The sequence below is a fragment of the Musa acuminata genome, chromosome BXJ2-9, assembly GCF_036884655.1.
Source record: "Musa acuminata AAA Group cultivar baxijiao chromosome BXJ2-9, Cavendish_Baxijiao_AAA, whole genome shotgun sequence".
NCBI classification, from domain to species: domain Eukaryota; kingdom Viridiplantae; phylum Streptophyta; class Magnoliopsida; order Zingiberales; family Musaceae; genus Musa; species Musa acuminata.
Genome location: NC_088346.1, coordinates 7,688,649 through 7,703,854, shown reverse-complemented (window position 1 = coordinate 7,703,854; position 15,206 = coordinate 7,688,649). Strand labels below are relative to the sequence as shown.

The window sequence follows — 15,206 nt, the reverse complement described above, 5'->3', positions numbered from 1 at the left end:
CCGGCACAGGTATGTGCTTGCGTTGAAATATATCTCTTCATTTGGAAATGTAACCTCAACATGAAGGTGTTTCTTTAGAACCAGAAGATGATAGATGTTGTGTACCGACGACGGTCCGTTTCCTATCCCTTCTCTCAGATATCTCCTCTCTTGGGGGGCCCCGCACAGAGCATGTCCGTGAGGCAGCCACATAGGATGAGTTGGATCTCTTGGGAGGCAGATTCGGTCGCAAAACTAACACAACAAGTGAATGCGGTGTCAAACATGTCCTATTGATGGAGCCCCAACTGCTACCTTTTCCAAACCCAACCCACGAAGCCAACCCCACACGCTCCATCAACCTTACCCTCCGATTTGATGACACCACCCCCTCGTCTCCTCCCAAACCCCAGCTTCTGTGTTCCCTTGCCATCGCCGCAGGTCTCTCTCTCTCTCTCTGTCTATCTCCGATGAAAAGTCCCAAAAGGCCATTTGCTTAGGTTGCCTCACAAGACCCATCTCTCTCTCCTCTTTAATCTCTCCATTTCCCCAAACTACACGCAGCCCAACGCAGAACTCCACAGGACAAGAACAACTCGAAACACCCCTGTCAGGCACTCAGCATTCCTGATCCCATGCATGCATGCATGCATGAGTCTCGCCAACATCCTCCTCTACTCTTCTTCCTCCTCTTCTTCTTCGTCTTCTTCTTCTTACCACTACTGCTGCTATCAGTGCTCTATTCAGATAACGACAGTAACTAAAGTGTAGAGATGGATAAGCACCAGAGGATGATGCTGGTTGTTCTCCTGGTGGTCGTCATCTCTTTCGTGCCCCCTTTGGCTCTTGGCCGGCACTTGGACTCGGTGGACATGGAAGTTCTTCTGGAGGTGAAGAAATCGTTCACGGAGGACCTGCGGCGGGTGCTCGACGACTGGAGCTCGGATAACCCGGACCACTGCTCTTGGACTGGTGTCACCTGCGACCTGGACTCCGGGGTGGTGGCGCTCAACCTCTCCTCCTCGTCCCTGGCCGGCTCCCTCTCCCCTTCCCTCGGCCGGCTGAGTCGACTCGCCACCCTCGACCTCTCCTCCAATCGCCTCACAGGTACCATCCCGAGCCAGCTCGCCAGGCTTTCCGCTCTGACCACACTCTTCCTCTATTCCAACCGCCTCTCGGGCACGATGCCCCCTTCGCTCGGCTCGCTCTCCAGCCTCCGAGTCGTCCGGCTGGGCGATAACCCAGGCCTGTCTGGGCCGATTCCGGGCTCGTTCGGCGACCTTCGGAACCTGACCACCCTCGCCCTGTCCCTCTGCAACCTCTCCGGCCCCATTCCGAGTCGACTCGGCCGGCTGACTCAGCTCCAGAACCTGGTCCTCCAACAGAACCAGCTAGAGGGCCCGATCCCTCCGGAGGTCGGCAATTTGGATAATCTCCAGATCCTAAACCTGGCCGACAATTTGCTCGGGGGAGAAATACCGAGTCAACTCGGCGAGCTGAGCCAACTCACCTACCTCAACCTGATGTCCAACCAGCTCGAAGGGACCATTCCAAGTTCTCTCGGCAAACTATCCGGCCTTCGCAATCTGGACTTGTCGATGAACCAGCTCGAAGGCGAGCTCCCGACTGAGCTCGGACAACTCAGTGAACTCAATTATCTAGTCTTGTCCAACAATAAGCTCTCTGGCCACCTGCCGGAGAACCTCTGCCTGAATGCGACGAAATTAGAGCACTTGTTCCTGTCTGGCAACAACTTCACCGGTCGAATTCCAGCCAGCATAGTCCAATGCCAGTCCTTGACGCAATTGGATTTGGCGAACAACAGCTTCACCGGCGCGATCCCCGTCGAACTCGGCGAGCTTGCCAATCTTACTGATCTCTTGCTCAATAACAACAGCCTCTGGGGTTCGATTCCTAGCGAATTCGGCAACCTCAGCAACCTTCAGACGCTGGCTCTCTACCACAATGAGTTGCGAGGCGGACTGCCGGAGGAGATCGGCAAGTTGCAGCAGCTTCAGATCCTTTATCTCTACGAGAACCAGCTGTCCGGCGAGATCCCGCCGGCGATCGGGAACTGTTCGAGCTTGCAAATGATCGACTTCTACGGGAACCAGTTTTCCGGCAGCATTCCGGCGTCGATCGGGCGGCTGGAGCAGCTGAGTTTCGTGCACCTGAGGCAGAACGACCTCTCCGGTGAGATCCCCGCGTCATTAGGAAGGTGCCGGCAGCTCACGATTCTCGACTTGGCCGACAACCGGCTCTCTGGCGGGATTCCTGCGACCTTAGGTCTCCTGCAATCGCTCCAGCAGCTCATGCTGTACAACAATTCGCTCGAAGGAAGCATCCCGGAAGAGATGTTCGATTGCCGGAACATCACCAGAGTGAACCTGTCCAACAACCGGTTCAACGGAAGCATCCTCCCGCTATGCGGATCGAGCTCGCTCCTGTCGTTCGATCTCACCAACAACTCATTCAACCTCGAGATTCCGGCGCAGCTGGGGAACTCGCCGGCGCTCGAGAGGATTCGACTCGGGAGCAACAGGCTTGTTGGCGAGATCCCGCCGATGCTCGGAGAAATCGGCGCTCTCTCGCTTTTGGATCTGTCGAGCAATTCGCTGACCGGAGTGATACCGGAGGAACTGGCGTCATGCAAGAATCTCACCCACATTGTTCTGAACAATAACCAGCTCACCGGAGTCATCCCGACGTGGTTCGGAAGCTTGCCGCAGCTGGGGGAGCTCAAGCTCTCTTCGAACAGATTCTTTGGGCCTCTTCCTATCGAGCTCTTCAATTGCTCCAAGCTACTGAAGCTGTCTCTCGATGATAACTCATTGAATGGTTCGCTCCCGAGCGAAGTCGGCAAGCTTGCGTCTCTGAATGTACTCGACTTTGCTCGCAACCAGATTTCTGGAGGAATCCCTGCTTCCATAGGGAGGCTAAGCAAACTTTATGACCTCCGGTTGTCGCACAATCTGTTCTCGGGGCCGATCCTGATGGAGCTCGGACAACTGCAGGAGCTACAGAGTGCGTTGGACCTCAGCTTCAACGACCTCAGCGGTGAGATTCCATCGTCCCTCGCGTCGCTTGCTAAGCTCGAAGATCTCAACCTCTCACACAATTCGCTGGCGGGAGAGGTGCCGCGACAAATAGGTGAAATGAGCAGCTTGGTGGAGCTCGACCTCTCGCACAACGATCTGCAGGGGCAACTGGATGAGCGATTCGCCCGCTGGCCGCCGCAGTCCTTCGCCGCCAACCTTGCACTCTGCGGGTATCCTCTCCCACCGTGCGGCGTTGCGCGGTCCGCCCACCACCGCTCCACGTCAAGCTCTGCGGCTGTAGCCGCGATCTCTGCCTCCGTGACGCTGGTGATCATTCTCCTCCTGATCGCAGCGGTGATATGGTTCAGAAGGTGGTGTACGAAGAGAACAATTGAGGTCAATTGCACGTACTCCTCGAGGAGTTCTTCGCAGGCTCACAGAGAACTGATCATGAAGGGGTCCCGGAGGCGGGAGCTAAAATGGGACGCAATCATGGAAGCAACGTGCAACCTGAGCGACGAGTTCGTCATCGGCTCAGGCGGGTCGGGCACCGTCTACAGAGCCGAATTGCCGTCCGGCGAGACAGTGGCCGTGAAGAAGATTCTGCACCAGCACAGGGAATCTCTGTTGCAGGACAAGAGCTTCGTGAGAGAGGTGAAAATACTAGGCCGGATCAGGCACCGGCACTTTGTGAAGCTGCTGGGGTTCCTCAGCAGCAACGACGGGGAGCATCTGTTGGTGTACGAGTACATGGAGAATGGCAGCTTGTGGGATTGGCTGCACAAGCCCGGAGTGAGCCAGAAGAGGAAGCGAGAGCTGAATTGGGAGGCCAGGTTGAAGATTGCGATCGGCCTCGCCAAAGGAGTGGAGTACCTGCACCATGACTGCGTTCCGAGGATCGTTCACAGGGACATCAAGTCCGGCAATGTGCTGCTAGACGGCGACATGGAGGCGCATCTCGGAGACTTCGGGCTGGCCAAGGCGGTCACGGACGGCACCGAGACTGGCTCCTGCTTCGCCGGATCATATGGCTACATGGCTCCAGGTATTTTGTCGAATACCTGGCCACCACGGTCACTGTTGCATCGACTAAACTTCCATTGCTGCTATATGTGCAGAATATGCGTACTCCCTGAAGGCGACAGAGAAGAGCGATGTGTATAGCATGGGAATAGTTCTCATGGAGCTCGTGAGCGGGTTGATGCCGACGGATCGTACCTTCGGAGGAGACATGGATATGGTGAGGTGGGTGCAGTCTCGAGTTGCGTCGGCGTCTTCGTCGTCGGTGGCGGAGCGGGAGGAGTTGCTGGATCCTGCTCTGAGGCTGCTGGCATCGCACGGGGAGTCGTCCATGTACGATGTGCTGGATGTGGCCTTGCAATGCACCAGGACGACTCCCGCCGAGCGGCCCAGCTCGCGGCACGTCTCGGATCGGCTGCTCCGCATTTCGCTGAAGATTCACAGGGCGGGCTCTGGAAAGAAAACTGCAGTCTAAACATTCTGATGAGGAATTAGATGACGATGATGATGAGTTGTTTTGGTTGAGAACTACTGCAAGCATTAATCTTCCAATCTTTTACCGTGCATAACACATTGTTTGTAATACTATAGAACAGGAATTTGCGAAACGAACCTCGATTAACTCGAGTGACTTCATCAGCAATTCCAAGAATCGATCGATAAGATCTCCAAAGCAACTTTGCGCCGTGCTCAGCCACCCACCGATTTACGCCTGAAACTGCCATCAAGAACGCTCCGGTGGAATCTACAATTAGGTTTTCAGATTCGACCGCTTCAAGCCAGTGAATTAATCGGAGAAAGAAGGCTAAAAGGGGAAGGGACAGGTGCAAGAAACGGACCGAAGTCGGTGGCCATGGCCTTGTCGAGCGTCTCGTCCGGTTTTACGAACTGGTTGACGAAGACGAGCTCCGGCCGCGTCCCCAGCACGTGCTTCCATGGATTCTGCAATGTACCGTAGAACCGATGGAACCCACCCATCAAGAACTCAAGAACAAGAAATGGGGAAAGAAGGTTAGGGTTTCGCGACGTCCTCCTTGAGCTTCTTGTCCGGTTTCACGACCAGGTTGACGAAGACGGCTCCCGGCCCTCTCCCCATCACGGGCTTCCATGGATTCCGCAATATACCGTAGAACCGATCGATCCCATCCATCAAGAACTCAAGAACAAGAAATCGGGAAAGAGGAATAGGGTTTCGCTCTCGAACGCCCTGCGCAATCTCCCACCATCGTCGTCGTCGTCGTCGCCGTCGCCGTCGTCTCTCTCTCCTCTCTCTCTGAGAATAATGGGTTGATGGGCCGTCTCCTGGTCTTGGGTTTTCTATTAGACTTAATGGCTGAGCCTGGGCCTGTGCAATGCCCAATCAGATAACTCATCGTGTTTGTTTGCAATTGAGCCCTCATTCTTGTAAGTAATTATACCGTGGTCCTTCTGCTTCTCGCAAAACCACCATGTTATTTTTCATATGAGACCTCGTCATTGGACTATTTATATTTCGGTTCTCCTTCTGTTTAGCATATAAGTCCTCCTCTTGGTATTAAAAGCGTTATATTGGTTTTCACCCAATTTGATTTTTTTCACATAAGCCCTCATCTTTAAGACTAATATTATTTTAGCTCTTTTTGCTCTTTGGATATTGGAAAGTGACTATGCATATAAGCCATTCTCTTTGGGAGTAATTATATTCTGATTTCTCCCTCTTTATCATCATATATATCCCAATTTGTACCAGTAGAATTTATTAGACTAAAACTTTGTTTGCTGTATATTCGAAAATAACATATGAGTTAAACAAACTTGCTCATGACAATTATAAAGCACAAAAACATTTCATTTGATGGAGACAAGTTAAAAGATCCATAGTATTTGGCATCTCACATTCCATTACAATGTCTTCACAGATTCTGAATGTAAACATTGTTCCAAGAAAACAAAAACTGAAACAACATTTTGAATCCTCTCTGCACTTCATTAATCTTTGAATCCTGTAAAGTGTTGAAGGATCTGCCAGCAAAAGAAAACAAAATTAGTACACTTGCAGGCATTTCAGACTCACTTTACACAAAGGTAATACATTTGAGATAAAGATGGTTCCAGTTCCATGATGTGAGAGAACATCAAAGAGCATATATTCGATAAAGAAAAAATATATATTGTAATTTGCTTCTTGGTTTTTATTACCAGAAACAACATTTTAAGAGAATTCGATTTTTTAGCTCCGATGTTCTTGTCATTCGACTGATCACCAAAATAAGTTAAGATCATGACATAGTTTTTATAGACAACATGAGTTTACCATGATAAATCATTGTCAAATGAAAACTTTTGCCTCCCCTCTAATCTGCCATCCACATTGGTCACATGCAGCCGGTATTATAAGCAGGTCCTCCAGTTTCAAGAGGCTTTTAGCTCACATTAAGCAGTATAATTTAGTAAATTAACCTTTGACTGATGGATGCTCAATTCAGTATGTCTTCATCATCTCAATAGCCCAGGAAGATCAGCGGTATATATGATTCAGTGAAGTGTAACGTGCTAGCTGCCATCCGCCCTTTTCCTTATTCTCTAGAAATAACACCAAACTTTTTCCCTTTGTATCCAAATCTCTTGGCCAGTCAAATTTTCCTGTTCCAATTCAGCACTAATCATCAAAAACGATGCCACTTACATTGAACCTGCTTGAATATCTTTGGTACCATGTTCTCAGCAAGCGGCAACCAGAGATCCTAATAGATTGAAGTGTGGGTGGCAGCTGTTCACTTGCGGAGAAGAAGAGTTCAGGGCAACCAGTAATAGTCATGCGTTTCAGAGATGAAAGTGACAGTAGACCATCTACATAATAGGGCTCGTAAGAAAAGGTTTGGAAACATTCAATAGAGATGAGCTTTGGGCACTCTGAAATAACAAGTTCTTCAAGTATTCTAAAATTATGCAATGGTAGGGATTCCAAGTTTGTGAGGCAGGAAATCTTTAAGGTGGTGAGAGCAGTTAGACCTGGTAATGAATCAAGCAACATCCTCTCATTGCATCCACTCACCACCAGGTCACGGAGGGTTGGAAGCTCAGCAAGAGTATCACTCATGCATTTCTCTACAACAAGCACTGAGAGGTAAGAGAGTTTGCGCAATTCCTTCATCACTGAAATGTTGGAAACATGCAAATTGAGTAGTGAGCTCAGGTTGGATGATAAGTCCAAAATCAGCTCATGACAATTTTCAACTTTTATTTCCTGCACGGAAGGTGAGAGACATGGCAAGCCCCTCAGCTTGATACAATCTCTTACTATAAGCTGTCGAAGGGTAGGAAATTCACCATCTGATGCTCCCTGCCATACCTCCAGACCAGCCATGCTCATCAGTTCAAGTCTTCTCAGCGACGGAAAACCCTTCGTTGTGTCATTCCCATAAAACTCAAGGCCAATAGATTTTATTCCATGCAATCTCTCTAGGTATAGTTCCATGAGGTATTGCAGTTGGCCTAGAGCAGGGAGAACCTTGCATTCAGGGCAGGACTCTAGTCTTATGCTTACCAGATTGAAGGAAGGACTGGAAAGCCAACCAGCAAAACTCGAACCATTGTAACCTCTTATAGCAAGTCTGTTCAGGGTGGCACTTGGCTGAAGGCACTCAAGCACTTCATTAGCCTCATCATATGTATAACCTGTGGAATCCAGAGAAGGTTCCCATTCCAAATGCAACATGTATATGCATTGTCTGTTCAAACACGCATTTCTTGCCTCTTCAACAGTAAAAATATCATTTAGTATTACTTCCATTGAGTCCAATCCTATAGAGAAAAACCAGGAAAGAAGAAGAACATTTCAAAACCTTGAGGACATCTTTTCTGGAAGAACAAATTCTCTTTATAATGCAGAAGCATATTAATATGTTCATTAGCTCGATATCATAAAATATAATAGAATCCAGGAATAAAGATTAATCCTAAACAAAGACTGTTACACAAAGTCAAACTACCAGAAGTGAGTTTGGCAAACTGCCAAATCAAAAGCAAAGAAGGAAAAGAAGTGAGTTTGGCAAACAGCCAAGTGAAACTACCGAGTCACATCATCTATAGTTTGGTTCCCAGTTGAACATCTAAAATACGTGACAATCAAACCCATGATAAGACATCTCAATTATCACATTTCCAACACAACATTTCAAGTAGTCGTACAGTTTGGTTGTTCAATGAAGCTTAACTTTTCTAATTGACCAGGCAATCACAACCTTATGAAATGTTGTTGCTCATTATTTGCCATTTTTCTCAACCACCGTAATTATGTATCACATGTACAAACCTTATCTTTTCAAGACTTCTTTGTGCCATATGATAAACATGTGCAAGGCCTTTCCCATATTTTATTTTCGAGACCAAGTGAATTTCAAGTTTAGCAGAGTCATATTAACTCCCATGGTCACATTACATAACTCACTTTATTATAGCATATACAATTTAAAATTTTACATATGTTTATCAGGAACAAGAACACAAAAGCTATACATTTCTAGTAACATAGTGCTGATAGGCATATTCAAAATACATATTTATCATTTCTGAGTTGTGACATTGGTAATCTTGATAGTATGAGCAGACCAGTACTACTTCTCACTGTGTATTTAGACACAACAAAAATAAGCTGAACACCAATTGTGCATTACCCAAGCAAAAATAAGTTCCTCCAATTGGAAGAGCTTCAAGGTTCATAATTGCTCCTTAGGTGATTAGGAATTTTAGACTAAATAAGTCTTCTAATATTGAAGGCAACCAATGTCAAGATTATAATAAAGGTGGAGCAATCCACTTTATTCCCAAAAGAACTGATGTCGAGAGCAATAGAAATCATTTATGCTGGACCTAACCAGCACAATGGAGAATTTATGGCCTGGTATCCTCCAATAGCTGTGGGGACTTTCTATGTTTGTGTTCATCTAGTCCTGTACATGCCTCTGTACATCATTTTATTTCTGAAAAGATGGATGGCCAAGATTGTTGTTGAAGACAGTCTAAGACATTATATTTCAGGTAAAAGAAGACTACATGTCATTTAGATTTACATCAACTATAAGAATTTGGAAAGCAAAGCTTATTACATTCTCTTCAAGTCGAGAAGCTAAAGAAGCACTTATAAGTTAGTACCTCAAACCATATCTTACTAAAACTATACTTGAAGTAGCCAAAACCAATTATCCATGCCACACTTGAGCATTAGCATGTGTGTATTAGAGGGGGTGGTTGAGAATAGGCAGAGCATGAAGAAAAGAATTGGATTTCTTGTAGCACCAAAAGTTATGAAAAGAGAAGGGGAGCTAACTGGAAAGAGAATTAACAGGCACAGAGTGATTGTTGACATATTGTTCAAGTAGATTATTCAAAGTAAAGTATATCGTAAACATACCTCGTATTTTTTGGACATGCAGCAACTTGCTGAAATTTCTGTGGCACCAATTTATCAGCAAGGAAGACCTGCTCACCACAAGGAATCGAAGGCTTGCTGGAATTTGATACTCTGGTAAGAACTTGAGCTTGGGGCATCCAACAATCTGAAGATGCTTAATGGATCCATGTTGTTGTATGCCAATGAAAGGGGGAGAGCTCTCATAATATAATGTTTGGAGATTTGAACAATATGAGATCCAAAGTATTTGTAAAGCAGTCAAGTTGTTCAGTGGAAGGCGCTCCAGAAACTGACAATTTAGAACTACAAGTTCATTAAGTTGGGGGAGGTGACCTTGTTCAGCCCCAGACCATTCTACCAAATGTTCAATCCCATTCAGTTGAAGTATCTTAAGTGATGGAAATCCGCCACAAAAAAATGCAGGGCCAATATACTCCAGTCCTCTAATGTAGTCCAAAGAGAGATGCTTGAGGGATAAGAGTTGCCCAAATGATGGCAGAGCCGAAAGCATACAACTCTGGAGTCTAATGGTGACTAATTTGCAGTATGAAGGATGACAGAGCCATTCTGATAGGTGATCATGCTTGTATTCATGTATCCTGACTTCTTGTATATTAGTGTGGGGCTGGAGACACTGAAGGACTGCAGAAGCATTATCCCAGTATCCACTATCCTTACTCCATCGCAGGTCCAGAGTGGTTAGATCTGGTTTGCCTTTCAAATTAGCCTTCATTGCATCTTCCAGATAAGTAACATTTTCCAAATTCAGTATCTTAAGTACTCCTTGGAGATCTGCTAGATCTTTGAGTTCTGCCATCCCTGCATAACCATGTCTGTTGGGCACATGAAATTCTGGCAACTGTTGAAGTTTCGTTAATCTTCCGATTCCCTCTGGAAATGCTGCACAAGATGGACCATCAAGACATCTTAGGTTAATCAAGTTTGATGTGCCTTGAGGAAGCATGATTTTCTCTGCACTATCCCATTCTAACGTCTGGAGGTTCTCGAGGGCACATATTGACTGTGGAAAGCTTTTCAAATTCACACTCACAACACCAAGATAGCGGAGAAATTTTAAGTTGCCAACTGAATCAGGTAACCTAGGAGAAAATGTACAATCCAAAAATAGAACTCGTAGATATTTCAACTTTATGAACAAATCATTCAGGACATTAGCATGTCGGTGATGCATTAAAGGCTTGATCAAAGTCCCTGAAGTATAGTTCAAGAACAATGTCCGCAATGATTTGGCTGCAAAAAGGGGTCGAAAGTCTGCTTCAGTGGAAGTAGAACAAAAGGTCAATGAAGAATGCCGAACACCTCTAGGGAAATTGAGTTCCCTGTCTACCTCCATCCCACTACATTCTTTACCAGGAAGCACATCCATCCTGAAACACTCGCCTTCGGAAATAGATACAGCAAGATCATGAACAAGGTCATGCATGACAAAGTATCCATCTTCTTTGCTGTGCTGGAAGAAAGATCGTGAGAGCAGAACATCAAAATATTCACAACCGACATCCTCTACCTTTCTTCTTCCATCAGTCTCAATGAAATCGTGTGCGACCCACATTCGGACAGTCTTCTGCCTCAAAAACTGGTGCCCTTTTCCAAATATCGAGCAATAAGTAAAACATTGCTTTATTGGTGTCGGCAATTGTAGGTAGCTCAGCCTGAGGATGGGTACGATGCTGTCTTGGCATCCACTAAGATCCCACATATTACTCTCTAAGATCTCAGACCATCTATCCTCATGTTCTTCACCCCGTAAAAGCAATCCAAGCACTTTCAAGGTAAGAGGCAAACCTTTGCACTTTTGGACAATTTTCTTGCCGATTTTTACCAGGCATTTATCTTGTGTTTGGCCATGGAATGCTTTTTCGCAGAACAATGACCAGCAGTCATCATCCTTAAGAGGCTCCAGATTGTAGGAAGGCATTGTGCCCATGGACTTTGCAACACTGTGACTCCTGGTGGTCAGTAGAACTTTACTTTCTTTGTGTGCCGAAAGCAAAGGGATTCGCAGGTTCTCCCAGTGGCTTCCGCTGTCGTCCCATACGTCATCCAACACCAGAAAGAAGCACTTCCCTGCTACTTTCTCCTCCAGTTCGGATTGGAGCAGATGCAGCTCCGAGAGAAGGCGAGGCTCTCCTGTCGCGCATTCCACCATTGCCCTTGTCAGCTTGATCACATCGAAGTCTTGGGAGACATGGATCCACATTCTCACCTCAAAATGCTTCATTTGATCATCGTTGTAGATCAGTTGTGCAAGGGTTGTCTTCCCTAGTCCTGCCATCCCAACAATGGGGAGCACGGTCAACTTCGCGGCATTCGACTCCCCATCAGTCGACGGCGGCGGCAGCTGCTTCAATATCTCCTCCTTATCTTTATCCCTGCCAAACACAAGGGATTCGCCATCCATGAGGCCGCCAGTCGGCCGCCAACATCGGGTATCGGCACGCTTCGCTCCACCTTCCTCACCCGCTTGAACGACTTCCCTTACCCTCGATATCTCCTGAAATCTCTCCCTTAGTCCCTTCAACCCCACAGCCAGGGTGATGAGTACCAAAGGAGCCACGTCGGCGACAGGAGGGGCCGAAAGAGGTGGGTTGGCAGCATCGACCGTGCTCCGGAGCTGGTAATTGAACTCCTCCATCACGTCCTCGGCGTCGTAGGCCGAGGCCCTGAGCTGGGCGAGCCAGCGCTTGGCCAACTCGTCGGTGGTCTGCTCCTCCTCCGCACCGTGCACGGCGGATCTGATGCTCGTCAAGGTCCGCTGCAGTTCGGCGATGTCTTCCCGCAGCCCGGGGATGCACGGCGGCAAGGCGTTCGATCCCCGGATGAAGGCTTCAAGGGAGTCCACCAGATTCAGGACACGGGCGATGATCGCGACGGCCATCTCTTTCTCTTCTCCCTCTCGCTTGTTCGCTCGCTCGCTTTTCGTACGAGGGCAGAGGAGAAGACAAGTATTGTCTCCGACGATCGTGCAGTCGAGTGGGAGAGACTTTGATCAGTCAAAGTCTAACTTGAATTTGTTTATCATAATTTCTAAAAAAAAATACAGCTTCATGAGACTTTGACCGGTCAAAGTTTAACTTGAATTTAATAACATATGACGTATTTTCGAAAAAAAAAAATCACTATTTTGACAAAGTTTTGCGAAACACCTCATACTTTAAAAAAATTTATGAGGTAGTTTTTTATAAATAATCATTTTACCCTACATCGTCGATCTACACCATCATTGCCACCGCCATCGCCTTCGTTCTCTCATACCTCACGGAGCTATCGTGTAAGAGGCCATTGTCGCAACCTCCACAACCCTCCTTCCTCATCGAGAGCAAGACCTTTGCCTCCGATGGACTCACCCAGCAATGAAGGCGCAACAACCCTCACTAGACTCAATGACAAAGGTATAGCCTTCACCTATAATGAGCCTTCCACGGAGGTGCAACAACGAGGGTGTGGCCTCTACCTTCATTGGACACGCCCAACGACAGAGGTATAGTAGCCCTGGCCGAACACCATTGGATCTAGCGATAACAAGGGTGGGTCACTAGGGATGTCAATGAGGCAAGTCGGGGAAGGTCCAATGGTGACAAGGGCGAGCTGCTATGAATGTCAATGACGTGGGGCAAGGAAAAGAGTGCTTCTTCTATCCATATCCCTATCTCATCTCCTATTCCTCATCCAAGCCTCATTACCCCTTTAAATAGGGTTTGGGCGGGAACCTACGGTACTCCATATCTTCTCGATTAATTCATTCAATTAAAAAAAAATAAAACTACTATCAAACCTAATTAATAATACTAAAATTTATACATAACAAAAGATAAATATATTCAAATATAAACTGAATCAAAATTATCATAACCAGAGACAATAAAAATATGGAGAAGGATTGGGAAGAGGAGTGGGGGGAGGGTGCAAGGGCGACAATGACCAATGAGATAGGGCCACGAGGTGGGCAAGAACGACTACGATGGGAGAGTGGAAGACTGTGATAAAGGGTTAGGACTTTTGCAATAAAAATGGAAGCTGAGAAGAGAGAGAAGAGAGAGAGTACATGATGGGAAGAAAAATGAGGAGAGAGAAAAACATCGAGAGAAGATGACTGATGAATACAAAGTTAAATAATCATTGTGGTGCTTATGATTAGGGATTGGGTACACATAACGTATAAGGTCACGGGGAGGAGTTGTTCCTATTGAATGAGAAGATATTTCATTTGATTCAATTGAACCAAATGAATTTTAATTAAATCATAAACGATTCAATCAAGGTTCACCTAGTCCAATTTGAATAATAAAAATTTGGCTTGTTTGGTATTTGGACCTAGCATCTCAACTCACATATTAATGAGACTAGTACAAATACAAATGTAAGGTAGGGAGTGCTCTACCTATCCTCGCCCCGTATTTACATTGGTAATATAAAATATTCCCCATCTTCGCCCCATTAGGGGTGGGTCCTCATGGATATCTATACCTATGGGTATAATTGACATCCTTACGGGTCACCCCCATTATTATTTACTCATAGTCAATCATGATAGTTACCTGTGCTTTTTTCTCGCACGAGAGTAGTAAAAATTATCGCTATCACGCCCCCCTCCTTCCTCGCATGAGGACAAGGCAGATAGAGATAGATTCGAGGGGGTGGAAGTGGTGGAGGCAATAAAATAATACCAGAACTGTCTGATTTTTTGATTTTTTGAGATGCTTTACCATAATTTATAATAAATAAGAGTCTTTTTGATAATTCATCCTACGAAAAATATATAGTCATAAAAAATTAAAATGATAAAATTATGCATTTAAAAAAATATTTATGATCTAAAAATTTCATAAAAAAGAAAAAAAATCTCAGAATTGGCATTCGAAAAAAAATTCATTTAATTGCAAAGGGGACTTGAGAATTAGAATCCCCTAACTTGAGAAAAGTGGAAAGATAAGGCTCGAGATGTAATAGTTAATGGATGTGATGGCTTAGGACTCATCTCATCATTATTATATCGATGAGTGTAATGTATGTCGAGCTATACAAAGGACAGAGAATAAGCATGATGAGATATACATATGCCGCCCCCTTTTTTTTCTTGTATTAAAGTATAAATAAATAAATCATACCCCCTTTGGTGATGGTGACTTTAATTTTGCTCGGAATCAACTTGGCAATTATACTACTCAAATATTATTTTTAAATAAAAATAATTGGTCAATCACATACTTATTCAGTCGAAAAGTCTTCGATACCAAAATAAGAATAAAAAATTTAAAAAAATAGTCAATGTAATTAATATTTACGAAAACTTAAATTTCTCACTATACGAGAATAAAGAATTAATTAATAAGTCTTTCTCCATAATAACTAAAGTTCGGAATATGTCGTATTCATAAAAATATTATAAAAAAAATCTTAAGAATACATAGTTATTTTGTAAGTCTTTTCCTCACCAAAATCTTTATATACATAAATATATGATTTTTTTTATTCTTCAAATAAGTAATTTGAATCACTCCATAAATATTATATTTATGAAGCACAAAGAACACAGGAAATAGGTTTAGTACAAGTCTTCTCCATGTCCTAAGTCGAAGGTCTTGATGGATGACATACGATGAGATGGCACCATTATCTACCACATGCATCGATTTGGATCATCCATGCGAAGCTTTCTTATCCATACATATATCTAAGTTGAGATAATGCTAATTATAGCTCGTTTAATTTCTATCTCGCGTCATCCATCCAATTAAAAGGGTCGATTTCTATGT

The 15,206-nt window shown here is 45.3% G+C and overlaps 2 protein-coding genes and 1 long non-coding RNA gene across 3 annotated transcripts; 1 reads left to right on the top strand and 2 right to left on the bottom strand.

Moving 5' to 3' along the window:
* Positions 1 to 108: 108 nt before the first annotated feature.
* Positions 109 to 4,591, top strand: LOC135622936 (LRR receptor-like serine/threonine-protein kinase GSO1). Its single transcript, XM_065125293.1, has 2 exons — positions 109 to 4,062; positions 4,136 to 4,591. The coding sequence occupies exons 1-2, from the start codon at positions 753 to 755 to the stop codon at positions 4,510 to 4,512; spliced, it is 3,687 nt and encodes a 1,228-aa protein (XP_064981365.1). The 5' UTR covers positions 109 to 752; the 3' UTR covers positions 4,513 to 4,591.
* On the bottom strand, positions 4,015 to 5,306 carry LOC135622937 (uncharacterized). The gene is made up of 3 exons (XR_010491201.1): positions 4,651 to 5,306; positions 4,236 to 4,508; positions 4,015 to 4,149 (listed from the first exon to the last, which is right to left on the bottom strand). It is a non-coding gene; the product is annotated as an uncharacterized LOC135622937 (long non-coding RNA).
* Positions 5,307 to 5,844: 538 nt separating this feature from the next.
* On the bottom strand, positions 5,845 to 12,425 carry LOC135622934 (putative disease resistance protein RGA1). Its single transcript, XM_065125291.1, has 3 exons — positions 9,430 to 12,425; positions 6,331 to 7,820; positions 5,845 to 6,038 (listed from the first exon to the last, which is right to left on the bottom strand). Exons 1-2 carry the CDS (start codon positions 12,326 to 12,328, stop codon positions 6,676 to 6,678), a joined length of 4,044 nt encoding a protein of 1,347 aa, XP_064981363.1. The 5' UTR covers positions 12,329 to 12,425; the 3' UTR covers positions 5,845 to 6,038; positions 6,331 to 6,675.
* Between the last annotated feature and the right edge of the window lie 2,781 nt (positions 12,426 to 15,206).